This window comes from Arachis stenosperma, chromosome 6 (assembly GCF_014773155.1).
Source record: "Arachis stenosperma cultivar V10309 chromosome 6, arast.V10309.gnm1.PFL2, whole genome shotgun sequence".
Lineage (NCBI taxonomy): Eukaryota > Viridiplantae > Streptophyta > Magnoliopsida > Fabales > Fabaceae > Arachis > Arachis stenosperma.
In genome coordinates this window covers 116,725,405-116,747,329 of record NC_080382.1, presented here as the reverse complement: position 1 = coordinate 116,747,329, position 21,925 = coordinate 116,725,405, and the positions used below count along the sequence as shown (strand labels likewise).

Below are 21,925 nucleotides of genomic sequence, written 5' to 3'. Positions count from 1 at the left end.
AGGAGAGATGATCGCCCTGGTGCCACCAGTCCTGGCCCGGGACCTTGCTTTAGCCTCCTGGACTCTCTGGTAAGATTCCTGAGCATTCTTCCTTGCCATATCTGCAAAAGAAACAATTAGCAAAAACAACAAGTCGTCATTACCTCAAAAACGGCAGATACAAGTCGGAAGTAAAGAAATATATATACATATATATAAGCTACCTAGTTGCGACCGAACAAAAGTCGGCGATCCCTGGAGGAATTTTCTAGTATCCAAGTATGGGGCTCTCCCCCACACTTCTCGGAAAAACCCCACAATGGCTGCCTCCACCTCGTCTAGGTCGTCCAGACCGTATTTCTCACAGGGGGAGGCCTCCAACCAATACAGGGGAAAGCGATGGGAAGAATTCTCATCCAAGAAAAAGGGGTGGTGACCCTCTACAGCTTGAACTTTGAAAAAATAATTTTTGAAGTCGTGGAAGGATTCATCGAAAAGGGTGAAAATTCTCCGACCTTGTATGGCTCGGAAAGACACCCATTGCTGCTTGTTATTTAGCCCACTGAAGGGCTTAGTCATGTGGAAAAGATAGAAGAAAATCCTCAAAGAGGTCAAAAAGTCCAAAGCGTGACTAATAAATTGGTAAATCTTCAGAAAACCCCAAGAATTGGGGTGAAGCTGGGTAGGGGCAACTCGACAGTGGCGTAAAACAGCCATTTCAAATTCAGAAAACGGAAGAAAAACACCCAAACGGGTAATCATGCTCTCATACATATAGAAAAAATGAGGGACCTCCTCGGAACCCCTCCCGAAACACACCCGGTCTTCCAGACCCGGGGCCACCAACTCATACTTGGGCTCATCCTCCTCAAAAGTACAAATGCGGTGATGAGTGCGAAGATGGGTGATGAACTCGGCATCAACCAAGGGTTCCTCCCCCAGGACCGTAACATCAACCCATTGAGAAAGAACTTCTACAGAAGACATTTTTTCTAAAAACACGATGAAAACCTACAAAGGAAAAAGAAAAAGAATAAAAAACGAGAGTCCCTAAGGGGATACGAAACTTAACAGAAGCCTACAACGTCACTTCTCCCTCTCCAAAGAAAATAAAAAGCATACAAGCAAAAGCGATTAACAAAAGGAGAGAAAAAAGAACCAACCTTTGCCGGAAAAAGGCAGGAGAAGATGAAAGCCTTCAACTAAAGAAGTCCCACGAACTGATATGAAAATGCTTCACGGATGAAAAGGAAAAATTTGAAAAATCGAAGAAACGAAACAATGAAAGAGAGAGAAAGTATTTATAAGCACGTTAGGGGCATAATGGTAAAAGTGGGGCAGTCATTAATGAGAATGCACCGTTACCAAGGCCATCAATCCCTACGTACATCCCTAACGGACACGACGCTTGATTAGACGTAACTGTCAGAACCAAAAGGCTACGAAAAGTCACGTCGGTTTCAGACCATCACGTCGGTCCTCCAACAAGTCGGCTACGAACCCGAGTAGAATACTCGAACCCAAATCTTGAAAAAATTGGGCTCGAGTAGGGGCACTGTTCATACCCTGGCCCAATAATAAAGGCCCAGGATCAAGCAAAAGACCTAATCCAAAGGGTTGGGCCTCACCAGTACCAATCTTCATCCTACGAAGTCGGTACTCACTACGACTTGTTCTAAAGAAGTCGGGCACGAGGATTAGCTGGCGGATAAACACTCATTCAAATGAGTAACTGCCCCTAGAATCTCTCTAACCGCTTCCACGAGCCATATCCTAACCTCCCTAAGATAATGGGACGGTTAACACCCTAAAAATATGGCACTACTCCAACTGTGGTTATTGGTTCACCACTATAAATACACTGACACCCCTCAAGTATCTCTAAGTCCCAATATTCTCTAGACCTGCTCACACTCTTGCTAACTTAGGCATCGGAGTGTCTTTGCAGGTACCACTCCCATCTCTTCACACGAACAAGTTGGACGGAGACTCCCGAGTTGCAGACCCATTCGGAATCCTCCTCCTTCACACATTTGGGCTAACCAACGCCATTTAGCCCATCAATCTCCGGTTACCCACCGTAACACCACCCATTTAATAACCTCACATATTTTTATAAATCTACCTATCAATTTCCCTCTTCTTCTGACTAAGATCATGAAATTCATTATAATTGAGGTCTAATTGCTCTCTATTACAACCAAGTCCACAAACAGCCCTAAACCCAAATAAATAAACAAATTTAGCGGCCACTCAATAATATAAAGAACAAACTCGCGTGCTGCTATGTGCTTGCTATTAGAGTATGTTAATAAAAACGATTAATAACTACATCAGAGTTGATACACTTAATACCAAATTAAAAAAAATATACAATGCATGACATGTTACCTTTTTATTAATTAAGTAATTATAATTTAAATTAATTTTAATAAAATAATTTAAAATTATAATTTTAATTTTATTACATGCATGAGACGAATTATTACACTTATTTGTTATAGGAATTAAATTTTTATTTTATTTTATAATAGAAGAACAAAAAAATCCTACAATCTAATTGGGCCGCCAACAACATACGCCTGTGATATGAAATTCTGAAGGCCGTAAGATACTAAGAACTAGATACCTCTTCTAACATCCACTATTATTAATTATCGAAAATAAATAACAAAGTGGAACCTTTTATTAAGCTAAATCCATTCCTTCTCTGTTTATCGATCTTACGAGAATGGAAGCCAACGCAGCCACTAAAGAAAGCGAGCAACATGATGACGAAATCTCTGATTCCTTTGTTTGCTGTGTTTGCCTGTAACACCCTCTTTTCTTTATTCATATTATTATGATTATTGTTATTTGTTTATTTCATTATTAATCCTCATATTTGTGGTCTGTCCAAGTTGATTTGTTTTTACTCCTTATTTTAATTGAAAGCTTGTTCGTAATCGAAAGCTTTGTTTTCTCGGCATTTTTTTTTCCATTCATATTTTTTGTAATTTCTGATTTTAAAGTTTAGTTGATGTTAACGATTTGGAGTAAGATTATTTTAAGGAACTGGATTCTGTACAAGTGCATTTGTATTATCTCAAAATTCGATCGATGGTGGTAATTAAACCCTATGTATTAGAATAAGAATAAGAACTAAGGTTAGTCTATATTTTGGTAAGTTATAGTGATGATTTTATTGTTATTTACCGCCCCAAAAAAAAAAAGGGAAAAAAAAGTTGATGTATCATTGCAGTTTAAGTTCGACCAATGTATGCTTCTTGCAGCTTCATTATACCGTGGAAGGTTTAGATGATTTGGCTGAATTATTTGGACTTTGAATCTTGTTTTTCTTCCATTTAGGAACAATATAAATGCACCAAGTTAAACTTAGTGTATGATGAACCAAGATGATCTCAATGTTGAAGATCTAATAAAAGTTATTGGTTATAAGTTATGTGCTAAGATATATACCATTGTGTTATTTATCTTAGTTTTGCGATATACCAAGTTTATCTTGGTGCATCATAGCATTCTCCTGTCTAGAAAGGCTGGATTGTTGTGACTTTGCATTAAGTTGGTCTATGATGTCTTAGTTCTACTTTCTTTATCAAATTGCACTATTTGAATTTGCTTCTATAATGCAGAGAACTGTTGCACAAGCCCATTGTACTAGGTAATGATGCATCAATTTCTAAAGCTACATGTAAGGTTTTAGTAGTTTTATGTGATAGATTTTCACATTTTTTGTGATTTTTTTCACCCCTGTTCACAGCGTGTGGTCATTTATCTTGTTTCTGGTGCGTCCATAAATCAATGGATGTTATACGCGAGTCTCATTGTCCGATTTGTAGACAATCATACTATCACTTTCCAACAATCTGTCAAATGCTTCACTTTTTGCTTCTTAAGCTGTATCCTGATGCTTACAAGAGGAGGTTACATCAGGTGCTTGGTATGTTTTTCTTTCTAAATACTTCTCTATCAGCATATTCACAAATATAAGTGTCATGAGCCTTATAGGCTTATACAGATTAGCCAATTTAAACTCTGAGCGCAATTTATATATCCAATTTGTGGTTACATGATTATGACTGGCTAGATTTAAGGTACATTACTTTCTAGAACTACACTATCTGATGTTTCCGTTTTAGATATGCACTCAGGTGGCAACACCTTAAAGCCCTTGATTTAATCTAATCCTAACCTATTGTGATAAGCTAGACAATACAGCGTAGCAAACAATGAACGAAAAAAAAAAAAAAATGTATGTTACATGGGCTGTGAAGTTCCACTGCAATAGTGTACCTTGCTGACTGCTGTTGTAAATTGTAATTGCTTGCTACACTGTTGTAGTTGCCTTTGCAAACTTTAGAAGAAGATTTCTTATGTTTATCATCACAAGACTTTGGCTGATGAGTGGATTGAGCGATACTTTTCTTATTACTGCTTGGCTGTTTTGCATTCTGTTTTCATTTTGGGATAAAAATGATAGCCTCGTCCCTTGCATTCAGAATTTCTTGATTGGAGTATTTAGGAGGTCTTTTCTTTTGGGCAGAGCACAAGGAAAGTTCTAAACCCACTATATGTTTATGAAGAGAACATGATAACTAAGTACCCATGCAGATTATGCAAAAATAAGTATAGACAACTTTAACCTTAACCTTAACTTTAATATGTGAATTTTCTTTCCCTGCTTTTCTAATTCCAGCACTTCTTCCTCCATCTTGATGCAACTGTCATTTAAAATTGCATTTATCATAAAAGAGAAATATCTTTCTGTCTACTTTGTTGTGTAAAGTTTGAGTTTGACCATACTAATTCTTCTTGTGTTTCAGAGGAAGAAAAGGAATTGGGATATTTCTCCCCTCAATTTGATGATGATATATGTGGATCACAAGCTAAAATTGGTAATCCTGAGAGTTCACATTCTAGCGCTACTAAAGATCCCTCATCCAACTCAAGCAACATGAAAACTTGTGAATGTAAGGAACAATCAGGCTCTTCAAATCATGAAGGAAAAGAAGGTGCCATCATTTATGAAGACACATCCAATAGAATGCCTGAGGTTATGGGAACAACTTCCATTGCAGGAAAAAAAGTACCCGAGAATGACAAGCACAATCAGCAACAGAAAATAACAATTGCAGATGTGACTTGTACAATGTGCAAGCAATTGCTCTTTCATCCTATTGTTCTTAATTGTGGTCATGGTACTCGATGCATTAAATGTTTTCTTCCATTTATAATGAATTAAGGTCATCAGTAGCAGAAAAGTTAATTACATATGCTTATTCACTTTTTGCTCATTTTGTACAGTATTCTGTGAAGTTTGCATGATGAACATAGACGATCAGGTGCTTAAATGCCAAATTTGTCAAAGTTTGCATCCAAGAGGATTTCCAAAAGTTTGCTTGGCCCTTGATCACTTTTTGAAGGAACAATTTCCAGAAGAATATGCAAAGCGAAGAGATGCTTCTCAATTTAGCCAAGTCAAAGTCAAACCTAAGATCTCATCTTGTAAGTATTTTTTCCCTACTTTTTATTCTTTTGTAAACATTTTTGGAATCATGCAATTCTGAGTCAAACCACTGGGAGAGAAATAATTGTAATTAATAGAAACTGGCAATACTAAAAAGATGAATTTTTTTTTACTATAAGAAATCAAATTGAAACAGAAATAACCAAGTCTTATCCTACTAGGTGAGTTAACTACTTGGATCAAACATGTATTGAGCTCTACAATATGACTAAAAATTTTCAATAAATCCGTTTAGAGTTAGGTCCTTCTTTAGGTCCTTCATCATCTTTAACATCAACTACAATACCTCAACCTTCACTGCCACTCTTTCCTCCACTCTCTCATCCTCTCCTTTCTCGTTCCCTTCGATCTCCACCACCATCACCTCTTTCTTCTCTCACGGGACCCCAACCGCCACTGCCACCAAGCCACAACCACCATCACCAACATCTTCTTCTCTCTTCATCTTCTTCCCTTCAAACAACAACAACGACAACCATTCGGCCATCACCACCAACTAGATCTAGCTTATTACAAGTTTACAACTTACAGATCACGAATCATGGAGGTGAGTGGCGAATGGTGAGGGTGAGTGCGGGGTTGATGGTGATGCGGCTTTGGTGGGGTGAAGGTGGATGGGAGTGGAGAAGGGGGCGCTGGTGTGATCGTGATAGTGGTGAAGGTGACGCACCGGCAGCAACTGTGAAGTGAGGGATATGGTAGATGCACATGTGAGGTGGAGGTGGAGGTGGGGTTGAGAGGGATGACTATGGCAGTGCGGTGAAGGTGTTGCAAGTAAATGTAGTGGCGTGAGGATGGTGATGGTTGAGGTTCTAGCGGATTGGGGATAAGACATGCATGATGATGATGATGTGGGGTTAGTGACTTGGTTGGGAGTAGAACAGGTGATGTAGATATTGAAGAACTGAAGGGAGAGTGGGAGACACAACATCTGTGCATTACTAGAGTGCTCTGGATCAAGGAGCTTAGCACAAGAACAATAAACTACAATTCATGAGGGTATTTGTGAAACCCTTCTCGCAATTCCTTTGATACCAATGCATAGCTTCCTAACTCCTTATTCCTTTCTAATCCTCGCTAATCAAAGGGCCGTCATGAGGCCTGTTTTCTATCAGATTTTCCCTAAGGTTTGCCTAGACGCTAAGTTAGACTTATCTCCTTTCTTGTTTAATAACTTACGCTTATCTTTCTTGTCTTTAATTTGTCTCCATTCAGAGGGGGCTTAAGGTTTGATGATTTTTTTAAAGATCAAAATCAGTTATTTCTCAGAGCAACACTCACCGTTTACGTGATAATAAGAAGAAGATGCAATTTTTCTTAATTTTGTTGCTACAAGGAGCTCAACAAAGCTTCGATTGTTGATTTCTATTCAACTTATGAAATTCTTAGATGACATTATGTGAGCTTTAATTAAAAGTAGTAAGTCTTTGGTAGAAAAGCCTACCAATAAATTTTTGTTGTCTTTTAGGTACAAGTTGAAATACTAATTTTAATCTGTCTAATTCATCACTCTTCAGCAAGCTGCAAAGAGCAATATTTCCCTATGTAGTCTACCATATTTACCACGCATTTCAAAACCATTTGTTAGGTAATATTGCGCAGGTGTAAGATAATATACTCACCGAGACAAAACCATTTGTGTGCCTTTGCTTAGTAGTTTAAACTTGAGCTAAATAGCTTATAAAACTTGATCTTCAATAACCAAATAATGTAGAGTTAAATGATCATTTATCCTATTCTTCTAATTATCATTTAAATTTCAATAAATAGTAGTGTAATAATGTTCATTGTCCATCTTTCAGGCTCACACACATTTAACAACTTTAGTAGTTTTTTGGACAGAAAATTACGTGTATGAGAATTTCTTGGAAATGAAAGGAAATAGATCAAATTTTAGAACAGTGGTTAACTCATGATGTATCTTGGTATTTATTTGATATATTTGTGACAGCGTTACTATGTATTGTTTGCTTTCAGGTTCATCAGGAAATGGTGAAGCAGAATTGTCTGGTCTTCCATCAAGAATTCACATAGGAGTTGGATGTGATTTTTGTGGGGTAAAATGACATCTCCTAATATCTTACATTTTGTTTTAGGTTTTGTTTTGCTCTATTATTAACATGCTCTTTTCCAACTCCGCCCCTTTCTATCTTTGAAACTAGCTCATATTTTTATAAATTTAGCAGGTATGTTTGTAACAGCTTTTTAGTTTGAACTCCATAACCACCTTTTCAAAAGATCTTAGATTTTCTCAATCTTTGGATCAGTCACACCTTATCATCTATTCAAACGCACACACAGACTAAAGCTATAACATAAGCTGATGCATGCACACCGAATCATCCAGATATTAGGAAAAGATATTTGAACCCATGTTTAGTGTATAACTTAGTTAGCATTTGTTTTCAGAGACTGATACTGAGGCTGATACTGAGACCGGGGGATTGAGACTCGGTATTATGTTCGGTAGTTAGAGTCTGGAACTAAAATTTCAATTCTAGGACACAAATTCAGTTCCTTTAGTACCTCTAAAAAATTGGGACACAAGAGACTGGAATTTTTGAAGACAGAAACTAAAACTTTAATAACAATTTTTCTTAAAAATATCTTCATTTAACTTTTCAAATTTCAAATTTACCCTTTAATCTCTATATTTATCTTAAATTAAACATAATATTGAGATATAATTCAGTCTAATATATTTTACACCAAACACAATATAAATACTTAATTTAGTTTTAGTGTCTTTGTCTCTATCTCCCAGTCTCAATCTCAATCTCAATCTCCCTTCCAAATACAGTCTTGTAGATAGAAGAGAGAAAGAATACAACAACAAAGTTTTGTCCCACTAGGTGTGGTTGACTACATGGATCAAACGACGTCATTGAGTTCTATCATGTATCATGTCAACAGAGAAACTATTTACATGTAGATCTCGTTTGACCACCTCATGAATGGTCTTTCTAGGGCTTCCTTTGTCTTTCACCCATTCTTCATCTTCCATCTCATCCACCCTGTTAATTGGGTGCTCTGTCGGTATTCTTCTCACATGTCCAAACCACTTGAGACGCGATTCTACCATTTTTTCCACAATAGGTGCTATTACAACTCTTTCTTGTATTTTCGTTTCTTATTTTATCCAAACGCGTATAACCACTCATTCATCTCAACATGTTCATCTTTGTCACACTTATGTTCGTGTTCCCCTTTGGTCGTCCAACCCTTTGTACCATAAAGTATAGCCGGTGTGATAGTAGTGTGATAGAATTTGTCTTTAAGTTTTAAAGGCATTTTTTGTCACATATAAAATCAGACGCACTTCGTTATTTTGACCAATCTATTTGGATCCTATGATTTACATCCTGTTCAATCTCTCCATATCCTGATGATGCACTCAAGATATTTAAAACTTTTAACTTTTCGTAGGATGTGTTCTCCAATTTTCATTTCTATATTAGGATTTTTTCTTCGGTTGTCGAACTTACATTTCATATATTCCGTCTTGTTATGGCTTATGCACAGACTATACACTTTTAGAATTTCTTTTTATAAATTTAGCTTCTTATTTAGGTCTTCCCTTGACTCTTCTATAAGGACAATATCTTCGGCAAAAAGCATGTACCATGACACAGGTTTTTGGATATATTCTGTGAGTACATCCAAGACTAATGTAAAAAGGTACAGATTTAAGGATGATCTCTGGTGTATTCTAATACCAATAAAAAATTTCTGTGTCACACCACCTTGAGTCTTCACGCTAATTGTAGTCCCATCATACATGTTTTTAATTGCGCGAATATATGCAATCCTTACTCTCTTCCTTTCCAAAACCTTTCATACGACTTCCCTTAGTACTTTATCATACGCTTTTTCCAAATCAATAAACACTATATGTATATCCCTTTTATTACTATGATATCTTTTCATCATCCTTCTTAACAGGTATGTAGCTTTGGTGGTGGATCTGTCTGACATAAACTCAAATTGGTTTTCTGTTACTTGTGTCTCGTCTCAACATCCGTTTTGTCACCCTTTCCCATAATTTCATGGTATGGTTCATAAGCTTGATCTCTCTATAGTTTTCACAACTCTGTATATCCTCCTTATTCTTGTAGATAGGTACCAAGGTGCTCTTTAGCCACTCATTTGACATTCTTTTTTTACCTTAAAATCTCATTAAAAAGGTTGGTTAATCAACTGATGCCTTTTTCTTCAAGGCACTTCCAAACTTCAATCGAAATATTATTAGGTCTTATTGCCCTGCCATTTTTCATTTGCTTTAGAGCCTCTTTTACCCCAAAATCTCGAATCCTTCGATAGTAGTCGAAGTTTTAATCTTCTTCCCTCGTGCAGAATCGACCAAGGCTCGGAAGAGTCTTCTATTCTTTATTAAATAACTCGTACAAGTAGCTCTTCCACCTTTCATTGATCTTCTCATCTTGAGCCAACATTTTTTCGTTTTTATTCTTTATACATTTAACCTGCTCCAAGTCTCTTGTTCTTCTTTTATGATTCTTTACAATTCTATATATACTTTTTTTTTTCCTTCCTTGTTGCCTAAAGATTGGTAGAGACCATCATATGCTTTTGTTTTTGCTTCACTTATAGTCACTTTTGTCTCTTTCTTAGCCGTCTTGTATTTTTTCCAGTTATCTGCATTGTGGGACAAATACCACTCTTTAAAGCACTCTCTTTTTGCCTTTATCTTTTCTTTTACTCTCGCACTCCACCACCATGACTCTTTGTCTCTTGATCCTATCCCTCTAGATTCACCAAAATCTTCATTTGCTGTTTTTCTAACTACTTCTGCCATTTTCTTTCACATCTCTTCTGTGCTTCCATCTCCTTCCCACTTTGTCTCTTCTCTTATCCGTTTTAGAAAGCTTTTTTGTTCCACACCTTTCATTCGTCACCACCTCGTCCTTGGGTTCTTCGTATGATATCTTTTCCTCAACTTTTGCTCAACTCGATAATCTATGACGAGCATCCTACGTGTTATTAAACTCTCTCCCGAAATAATTTTACAATTAATGTAAAAATTCTGGTCGACGCTCCTCAACAAGAAAAAGTCGATTTGAGAGCTTGTCATGCCACTTCTATAAGTTATAAGATGTTCGTCTCTCTTTTTAAATCACGTATTTGTGATGAGAATGTCAAAGGTTGAGGAGAGGTCCAAAATAGTTTTACCTTCGGTATTAACCATCTTAAAACCATGGCTTCCGTGAATACTTTCATACCCAGTCATTTCTCTTCCAATATGGCCATTTAAATCTCTTCTTAAAAAAATCTTATCTTTCGAAAGTATGTCTTGGACCAAACTCTCTAGATCCTCCCAAAACTTTATCTTGTGTTGCTTGTCCGAACTCACTTGCGATGCATAGGCGTTAATTACATGAAAAGTACCTCTTTCCATCACAAGTTTGATAAAGATGATCCGATCATCCACCCTCTTGACATCCACTACATCCTTCTTCCACTGCTTATCCATGATAATACCTACTCCATTCCTGTTTTTCACCTTTCCTGTATACTAAAGTTTGAACCCTGAGATATCCAACTCTCTAGTCTTTGCGCCGATCCATTTTGTTTCTTGTAGGCACATAATGTTAATCTTCCTCCTTGTCATGGTATCCACCACCTCTATAGATTTTTCTGTTAGAGTGTCTATGTTCCATGTCCCAAATCTTAACTTTCTGTTGTTCCGACCTTTATCCCTTTCTTTGTGAACTAGCTTATTTACCTTAATCTGTTCACGAAAACGCGGTAATCATTGCTCATTTAACACTACACCCGGGAACCGATATAGCGGCTCTTGCTCATTTGACACTATACTCGAGCTATACAGCGCGTTGCTTCCGGACAACGATCTAGCTTTAGCGCAATAACGTCTTTTATCCATGTTATGAATATTCGACTAAATTTTTATGTTGGTTGTCGAAAGCCTAACACAACCTTTCTCTTTTATCCGGACTTGGGACCGGCTATGTACCGTAAGTGTAACATAGGCGGAGTTAAGAGAGAAAAGAATGATAGGATAAAAATTCTAGTGGGTCTCATGTTCTTTTGAGTGTGTGGATATTGGTGTCTTTATCTATCTAACATTGCTCCATATTATTAGTTTACGCTGAGCACTTCATTTTCATAAGCATAAACCCCATCACGTACATAGTTAATGCAAATCAGCGATACTGTCATCACTCACATTAATGTTGCCCACAAGCATCCCTATCACAGCCTCCATTTAACATGTACCTTTGATCATAATCATCATGCACCATCACACACAAGCGTGTCACTTTCCTTGCTACCACCACTTCTACCACCACATCATCTCAAAACCTACAGCTGCTGCTAGGGATTATTGCTGTAGAGCACCAATGCGTCGTTCTTGCTCAAAAAGCCACATTGATAGCCACCGTCTATGTCCCCTTTGTCTTGCACACTGCTAGCAAAGGTGGCGGCACCATGGCAGACTCGTGTCTGGCATGACCATGATAGCCCCTCTATTTATACCATTGGTTCTCGATTGAGTGGCACAGGGCATAATGCCCCTTTTTTTATTTCTTTTTAATTGTTTTTTTTTTTTGCCCTTTTTGCTGCCTTCTCTTTGCTTGATCGTCGCTTTTTATTTTTGGGCTATTTCTAATCTATCGACTGATGTGGTTGGTTTTGGGTCTAGTTTTCTAGAGCCTTTTTTCTGCAAAAATATAATAAAAATAAATTAGACAACTCTTCTTTCTTTTAATCCAAGCATAGTTCACAACATTGATGTGATATAATCATCATCAGGGTTGTAAAAACTGAGGGTGAATTATATAATAGTTCATGTTATCATGAATCCTGTGTAACAAGATATAAAATAGACAATATAATCATCCTATTGTTTTTCCATTTCAACTAAAAACCTTGGGTTCCTCGTTGCATTATAGAATAAGCAGGAGCACAAGTTAACTTTATGTATTATCCATCGATGTCAAGATATGATCTTTCTGAGATTCCTCTTTTCGCTGAATGTGATGTATTTCTTCATGTTTTAATGATTTCCTTTTAGTAGTTTTCTGATGTGTCACTGTAATGATTGTGGATTGTCTTTACAGATGTATCCGATAATTGGGGAGAGATACAAATGCATTGACTGTAAGGAAGAAATTGGTTTTGATCTTTGCGGTGATTGCCATAAAACGCATTCAAAGCTTCCAGGCCGATTCAATCAGCAGCACACTCCTGAGCACAGGTTTGAGTCTGTACAAGGTTTTAGATCAGTTGGGGGGTGGTATGCACATGAGTCTCTGGAAATTTCAGGACATGTATCCGAAGATCCCAGTTCGCCAAACGAAGTTGATGAAGATTTCCGAACATATATCCAACGATCCAGTCTGCCCGACGAAATTGATGGAGATAACCAGAACGAACACAGAGAGCCCCTCTGAGAAGAAGAAAAGAAAAAATCGGCGGAATTGTGTGCTATTCTGTTGGTGGTTATGGTGGGGTCACTAATTACAACTCCTTGCTAATCCAACCTCCAACACTTCATGCCTGTTCTCAAATCCGCTTGGCCTCGTTGAATTCGTCTCCAGCTTGTGCCAATTGTGTCTGCACTTCACTGACCCTAAATGTAGGCAATTTGCTTTCTCTCAGGCCTTGATGCATGGTAAGCATTTTGCTGCCTATAATATTGGCCATATTGGTTAGGTAACGTAGGTATTCCAAGACTCTGGCTGATATGTATGAGAATGTACAGAAATATTCTACAACGTAATCTTATGTAGTTTATGGGAGAGTTGTTAGTATTATCATTCGAGGTATGCATAGGAGTGATTGTATTGAGATAGTGGATTAATGCCAGAATATTTAACACTGAACAATGTTTGTGTACCCTCGGGTCATATATTATGCTTCATATTTTAATAAGTGAACACGGCAATTTTTTATTATAAATTTAAAAAAAATTCTTTGAACTAGATGGAATACCCAAAAATACGAAAGACCTTGAAGCATTAGCTTCTCTATAAAATATTAAAATTGCTAAACCTATTGACATACAAATGGGGATGTGTTGGATGGGTAAGTGAATGAGTCTACTCTTATAATGATTGCACCTATGTTGCTTCTTTTTCTCTCTGCCCCTAATGTTGAAAGAACAAACGCAACACGAGAGAAACAAAGGAAATTAAAATTCATACGCACGTAAATCGGGGAGGGATATCCGGATTTGTGTACAAAATCGGAGAGGAGTACACCAATTTGCATGTAAATTATCTATGGGAAAGTCTAGGAACTAACTCTAATTTATATGCAGCCAAGCAATTAACTTTTTAAAAAAATTCCGATTTTAAAATTTTAAAATTTAGTTTTATGCTTCAAAAAAATGCGCATTCTCTTATTTTTTCACTTCTCTTCTCCTTTTCTTATGCGTTTTTTTTGGATCACTTTTGGAAGTTCTTGTACAATAATTTTAAATATTTTTTTGGTTACATTTCGGATGTTCTTTTTTTATTTTCAATATTTTTTTACAATGATTTGGAATGTTTTTATCATTTAGTTTTAGATGGTTTTTTATTATATTTTTTGTTTTTTTTTTTCATTTTAGATCAAGAAACATAAAAAAATCAAAACATAACAATTACTAATATTTAAAGTTCTAATAAAACATCCAAAACCATAAACAAAATAACATTCAAAACCGATAAAAAATGACATCGTATTCCTTTGCAGGGTGTTCAAGATTCTGTCGCCGATGGTTGTGTGAAGGAAGATGAACACGACGGGGAGGCTGACCACGTCGAAAAAAGGCGCACGAAAGAGGGGCAACGACGCGGCGAAGGGACGCGAACACACGGCAGAGAGAAGCAAGGATGCAGTGGAGGGAAGCAGACACACGGCGGAAGGAAACACATGCACAGCAGAGGGAAGCATTGTAGAAGGAGGTTTTTTTTGGAAAGAAAGATGTGGAAGTAGGAAGTGAAGTAATTAGGGTTTCAGATAGTTTTTGTTTTTTTACTGTGGTAGTAAAATTGACATTTTGGATTGAATTACATGTTTTCGGTGTTTTCAGTATTTTATGTACTTTTTTGCAACCCAATTAATAGTTGACTGTACTTGACTCGCACCCTAATTGGTTATTTAGCAGGATTGATCATCTAAAAATATTCTGATTTGCATGCAACTAAAAAAATACGTAGGTGAGTAAATAATTTGTTCTAGGATTTAAAAATTTATTTATTTTATTTTGGCAAAAAATCAAAGGAAGACATCTATGACTTATAAGGGTATGTTTTGTTTGGCGTTTGAAATATGAAAAGTACGTTCAAATTTTTTGAACACTTCAATTTCTTATTTGGTTATTTTTTTTATTTTGTGAAAACAAATGTGAGTCAGTACTCTAACCCACGTTCACATGAAGTAAAAAGTTTTAGTTTTTACTTTTACTTATTAGTGTTCAACTATTCACTAGAAAAAATTATTTTCTTTTACCAACTTTACTTTTTATACATGTTCTTGTTTTATTTATAGAATTCTTATTATTTCTATTTATATGAATTCTTTTCTTCTATTATTTATTTTATTATTTTTTTTTTTTGATCTTTTTAGCTTTATATCGTACAATTTTAAAATTGTGGTTCTTATGTATTATGTTTATTATTATTATTATTTTATAATATGAATTATTGATCCCATTAGATAGAGTAAATTAAATAAAAAATTAACCAATAATAATAGTAAAAAATTATAGTGTACTAAAAAATACTAAAAAATAATACTATATAAAAAATATACAAAAAAAGTATCAAAAAAATTAAACACGCTTAAAAGGATAACATTATAATTTAATGTTAGTACGAAAATTCGATGCTTTGTATAAATTCACCATGATAACTAAAATGTCAATTACACTATGCATGATATGAGTCGAAAATGGCTCAGATCGAATTTTGTTAATGACATGTGAAAAAATTATTTGGCTCATGATAAATAAAAAATGTGAGGCTATTACTTGAAAATTAAGGTCCTTAGTGGTTAAGGCAAGATCGTAGACAAGATGAACTCGAGAAAAATTGAAACTAGATCGTGGGAAAGAGAAAAGAACTCAGTCATTCAGTATTATTGTCTATAAATAGAAAAGTCAAGGAGAATTAAAGGGACTTCAATTGAAAACACTTTAAAATTTCACTGAAACTCTAAAATGTTTCAAGTCACACTTATATCTAAAAAGATTATGGAGTGCAAGTGCATTTGAGTGTCTGAAGTCAAATTTAAATTTATTTATTTCTTTCTCTTTTTTAGTCCATTTATTTCTTTTAGTTTTCTTTCTTATTAATTTAAATTTCTTGTTCACATTTTCATTGATCCCTTTTGTTATCCGTGTTATAGTTACATTGTTTGTTCCAATCATTGAGTATTTTGATTATTAATTTATTTCTTTTTATAGTTACTTCAGAAGTAATTCTTGTATCTTTGACATGCTTAGTAAAATCCCAGGTCGAGCCTCCTCTTTAAAGGAGTCGTATCTGTTTCCTGAATTGTGATCTTTGATATAAGCTTGAGTCGATACTTGTGTTGACATTGACAAAAATCAAGCGAAATAAATTGGCACGCCCAACGGGACCTCAAAATTGAGTAAACGTGTCAAATCTTGCATGCGATTACACATAAATAAGTTAATAATGTCCGATAGGACTTCCACTTCTACTGATATATCAAAAATGATGCTGGGAATATTGGAGAACATATAAGCAGTCCAAAGGTAGAAGCTGCCCCATCAGTAGGAACTATAAGTTGTTGGATGCATCCTCTAATAATAGAAGGAATCCCATCAACTACAGCTACTACATGGTCTCTGTATGGGTTGCCACTAAACTATTCTCCAACTTTGGAAAATTCTAATGTTGGGGGCATAGGAGGTGCAAATACAACAAGAAATAATCTTCTATACAACCCTGGACCTCCTCCAGTATACCCTCCAATAGATATACCAAGTAGTTCCAGTCTTAATATGGTAAATTATAATGCCTACCAACACTTGATAAATAATCATCCATATTTACGCTCAATACATATGCCTTTACAACCCACTGTAATGTTGTCAAACGTCTTTTTGACACAAGGCACAGGGGCAGCCCCTACTAGGTTGTAAACAAATGTGGGACATGAATCTATATTTTTAGAAATGTTGAGAGAGATTTCTATCAGAACAATGTCTCCTAACACAATCAAATCTTTGGTTGTATTCAGGCAACAAATTGAAGATAGCCACCAAGACATAGTTAATATACTTACCCATCAGATGACTACAATTTTAGATCCAATGATCGAAAATAATAATGCAAGAATAGAGCAAGTAGCTCGACGGGTCGATGACATTGCAAAGGCAATCAATCGACCATTTGTACCTCCGATAAGCGAGATTCATGCAAATAACCCTTCAATAGTTTTGAATAGGGGAGATGATCCAAATAGGGTATTGAATGAGGCGAGAGCAAATAATGCTGCTTAAGCTTATGGTCAAAATATAACCCAAGCTGTAAAGCAAATTTTGAACAGAGTAGGATTTAACATAGGAGTAACAAATCAGCCCTATTTTATTTCTCGTTTTCCTGACTATGTTCTACAAGCTGAACTTCCCAGAGGAGTCAATTCCAAAGTACCTCACTAAATTTGCAGGTGAGAGTGGAGAATCAACTGTTGAGCATGTAACTCGTTATACGGTCGACATTGGAGAATTAGCTGGTAATGAATATCTAAAAATGAGATATTTCCCATATTCCCTCACAAAAAATGTGTTTACCTGGTTTTCAAATTTACAACCTAACTCGATATCCATATTTGGATTCATTTAGAAAGAAGTTTTCACGATAAGTTTTTTAGGGGAGAATTAAAAGTAACTTTATCTGATTAATTTACAATAAAAAGGGAAAAAAGTAGAATTAATCGATGACTACTTGATACGATTCAAGAATATGAGGAACAAGTATTTCAATCTTTTTCCTGAAGCTGAAATAGTCAAGATGGTAACCAATGGTCTCGATTTCAATATTCGCAAGAAGTTAGTAAACCAGCAGTTCCTTGACTTGGCTCAGTTGGCTGACAGGGTCCAACAAGTTGAAAAATTAAACAAAGAAAAAGAAGAGCATGAGTCGAGCAGAAGAAAGACTTTCTTCAATAAAAAAGTGACTTATGTAGATTGTATAAATGAAAAGGAGTCGAATAATGAGTCTGCTTTTACTGCAAAAATAAAAGATGGACCTCCTTATGTGCATCGATCTCTTAATCTAGCAAAAGAAAAAACCCCTTTACAAGGAGGAAGAAGTTATTCCTTCGATTTAACAAAAGCTGCACAAATCTTTACATGCTTTTAAAAGATAAATAACTTGCGCTTCCCAAAGGAAAAAGAATGCCATCTATTTTTGAAATTAGGAATAAGAAGTTTTGTAAATTTTATCAAGGTCCTGATAATTATACTAATAATTATATACGTTTCAGGGATTTGAAAAAAAAGGCTATTGAGGATACTCGATTAAAGTTTGCAAACCAACCTGAGTTAAAAGTGCATTCCGATCCTTTCCAGGTCTTGTCAAACTTTCTTGAAACAGAAGAAATGATTTTCTCGATCAACATGACTACTGTCGAGCCCATTGGGAAGTATGAACAGTTCAAACTGGACATGTTTGAGGGAGAAGGTCTATTTATCCAAAGGCAGGTGAGCACTTGTTGGATTTTTTGTTAGGGAAGAGGAAAATACCATTAATGGCAGTTTTTGGTTTTAACTAGGATAGGAGAGAGAGTCAAATACCATTAATGGGAGTTTTTGGAATGTTGGAGGATGAGGTTGAAAGTCGATATTCAAGGACAGCTTTTAACGATAGGTTCACGACTCAGAATGGACCAAAAGACTTAATAGAAGTTTTGCCTTGACGAATCTCACCAACTACCAGAGATAAAGTTTCATAGAGTTGTCCTAAGATCAAAGAAGTAAAGTCAATGTATTTTTTATGATGAAGCATGATGGCTAAAGGAAGATCATTATTTTTCTGGATCTGGATTGATGTGGGATAAAAAAAACAAAAGAATTGAGCCATAAAAACAAAAAGGATACATGTTCGCTGTCGGTGGTAGAATCATCATCGAAGCCCATGTTGTTTTGAATAAAATCCGACATAGCACTCGAGTCCAAATTGATGTAAAAAATATCATCAAGATATTCAGTAGACCATGACACACACTCCCCATCAGGAGGCATGCCAGTTAAAGCATACATTTCTATCAGAGTAGGACTCATCATCCCATATGGAAAGTAAATTATTAGTGGCAGGACACCAAAAGTATAAGCTAGCTCCTAAAAGGGGTGCAATGTATGATAAATCGAAAGTAGCTAGTTTGATAACAGAAGTGATTTCTACTGATTTCCATACAGATTTATAAGTAGGAGCTAATTTCGACATTCAAGTCAAAAAAAGAGAACTAGACTCCTTGGGAGGAGCAGTTCTATAAACTTGATTGGCAAAATAAAAGGCCTTGATATTTTTATAGAAAATAAAAAGATGTTCAGGCGGGAATGGAAAGAAAGAAGAAATACAATCAATTTGTTCTTTAGTAGAGAGTGACCCTAAAAATGAATACAAGATGCCAGTAGGCATTAAATGAAGGAATATCTGACTCCGCCAAAGTTCTATGGTTTCAACGTTTGGATTGGAAGCTCTCAAGGTACCATCATCATTATAGAATTGTGCCACACTAACTACTAGAGGAGGAGGGGTTATAATTTGAACACCATTGTCCTCCTTGTGCTGTTGAGGTAAGCACTGAGCAGTGGCTGCAATACCAGGAACAGAAGTGGTTGTAGCAAAAACAATGGTTGGAATGGAAGAAGACGAAGTGTCTAAGGTCGCCGGAGCGGTGGTAAAAGTAATGGTGGTAGTCACAACAACTATGGCAAAAGTAAAAGAAGCAGTATTAACAGACGAAGAGGCGTTTTGTTGTTGAGTAGATTGGGAATCCATAGAAATGGTGAGAAAAGCTTTGAAGAAAGAGGGATTTTCTCTTTTAATGTGAATAATAAAAGAGAAAGCAGTAAATAAGTAGTAGCTTCTCTAAAAATGTTTAATTAAGAGGCTAGGAGACGTTGCATATTCCTAAGAAAATGTGCGCACCCTTTCGAAAACTGTGTAACTATCTTTTCAAATTCTAAATTTGAAAAGCAGCACATGATTAGCACATGTTGAATAAAACTTATCATTTTACTTCTGAAACGATAAGTTTTAAGGCGCAATTTGTTAGTAAAAAATTTCAACGCCTTGTACGAAATGACCACAATAATTAAAATGTCGATTACACCATGCATGATATGAGCCAAAAATGGCTCAAGTAGAATTTTGTTAAACGATACATAAGAAAATTATTTGGCTCATGGTAAATAAAGAACATGGGGCTGTTACTTGGAAACTAACGTCTTTAGTGGCCGGTCAAGGCGAGATCGTGGACAAGAAGAACCCAAGAAAATTTGAAGATAGATCGTGAGAAAGAGAAAAACACTCAGTCCCCAACATTGTTGTCTATAAATCGAGAAGTCAAGAAGAATTAAAGGGACTTCAATTGAAAACACTTTAAAATTACGCTAAAACTCTAAAAATTCTAAGTCAAACTGGCATCCAAAAAAACTATAGAATATAAGTGCATGTGAGTGTCTGAATTTAAATTTGAATTTATTTATTTCTTTCTTTTTATTTAGCCATTTATTTTCTTTTAGCTTTCTTTCTTATTGATTTAAACTTCTTGTTCACATTTTCATTGATCCCTTTTGTTATCCATGTTATAGTTATGTTGTTTATTCCAATGAGTGTTTTGGTTATTAATTTATTTCTTTTTGTAATTACTTCACAAGTAATTCTTGTATCTTCGACACGCTTAGTAAAATCTTAGGGCGAGCAATCAAGCAAAATAAATATCATATCCGTTTTAGTAATCATCTATCCAAATGTGATTTAAAATTATCCAAATAATATACGTGCTATCAAACTCAATTTTGATATAGAGTTTTTAAACATAAATCATAGACAAACTCATTTCTATCCAAAATTAATTCTATAAAATCAAGTTCATTTAAATTACAGTAGATAATTTCTAGATAAGGTTGGAGACTTGGATTGAATCAAAAGCTAAGGGTAGTGGATGAAAATGAGGAAGGTCAAATGGAGACTTGAGTTTGCCAACAGTCACTACAAAAAAAAAGGGATCTATGGTCACGGTTTTGGACCTATGGTCACGGTTTTTTACCATTGCCTATTCTGCCGTGGCCATAGGTCTATGGTCACGGTTTTTTTACCTATGGTCACGGTTACAATTTTTAAATTCTGACACTTTAGGCCACGGTTTTTAACCATGACCATAGGGCAATCTATGGTCATGCATAGCCTCTATGGTCACAATTTTTGCCGTGACCATAGCTCTATGGTCACCCCACCTTAAAACTGTGACCATAGCCCTACCTATGGTCACGGTTTTCACTGTGACCATAGCCTCTATGGTCACCCCTCCTTAAAATCGTGACCATAGCCCTATCTATGGTCACCCCACCTTAAAACCGTGACGATAGCCTTATCTATGGTCATGGTTTCTCACCGTGACCATGGCCTATTATTTTATGAGATTTAATTTTTTTTTAAAGCATAATCACATCCCAAAACGTTGATAATTACCAAATAAATCTAAAAATAAGAAATTTGAGAAATTTAAATCATAAGAGTGTCATTGTAAGCTAGATATGTTTTTAGTCTAAATAACACAAATCAAAATAGAGTGTAATTTGTCCATTACATGTAATACCAGATAAAATCTTTTTTCAAAAAGTATACAACACATCAAAATATTACATGTAGATAACTAAAGTCATTATAATACGTACTCCATCCCATCCAAAATACAAGTATGAGAATAGAGGCAGCACCCTTTCCCTTCTTTTGGATTTTCTTCATATAAAATTCAAGCTCTTTACCTTCCAAAATATAGCTGCAACTATCAAGAAGGAATGAAATAAGCAACAGATCAAGAATAAAATTAGACAAAATTCAGGGCAACCCAAACAAGCAATAGTTATATGCATTACCCGTCATCCCTGCCACATTGATCAGGTCGAGAAGCAATGCAAGCCAGCAATCTCCCACCACTAAACTGCTCTTCAACATGAGGATCAAGCTTACGATCTTTCTGGTGTTTCTCGATTTTTCTCTGCACATGGTTACTTTTCTTGCCTTCCTCTGCAGGGTTCTCACCGTCCTGCAAATAACACATCGATGGATAACAGAAAAACACATCAGCCTCTACACACGCTAATGCAGTTGACTTTATAAATCAATTATAGGTTAACTAAATATCACTATAGGAAAACACTTTTAGCCTCTGCAATGCATTCTTTATTTTGCATTT

The 21,925-nt window shown here is 35.8% G+C and overlaps 1 protein-coding gene across 1 annotated transcript; it reads left to right on the top strand.

Annotated features, from left to right (window-relative positions):
• Positions 1–2,608: 2,608 nt before the first annotated feature.
• LOC130935583 (E3 ubiquitin-protein ligase PRT1) lies at positions 2,609–13,436 on the top strand. The gene is made up of 7 exons (XM_057865386.1): positions 2,609–2,790; positions 3,612–3,640; positions 3,740–3,919; positions 4,803–5,177; positions 5,284–5,484; positions 7,484–7,563; positions 12,604–13,436. Exons 1-7 carry the CDS (start codon positions 2,711–2,713, stop codon positions 12,934–12,936), a joined length of 1,278 nt encoding a protein of 425 aa, XP_057721369.1. The 5' UTR covers positions 2,609–2,710; the 3' UTR covers positions 12,937–13,436.
• The last annotated feature ends 8,489 nt before the right edge of the window (positions 13,437–21,925 follow it).

Bases quoted from the DNA above. Each gene is read 5' to 3' on its own strand.
- LOC130935583 (XM_057865386.1), top strand. From the start codon at position 2,711: ATGGAAGCCAACGCAGCCACTAAAGAAAGCGAGCAACATGATGACGAA. The intron at 5,485-7,483 runs GTAAGTATTTTT...GTTTGCTTTCAG, and splicing joins CAAACCTAAGATCTCATCTT to GTTCATCAGGAAATGGTGAA. The intron at 7,564-12,603 runs GTAAAATGACAT...TTGTCTTTACAG, and splicing joins TTGGATGTGATTTTTGTGGG to ATGTATCCGATAATTGGGGA.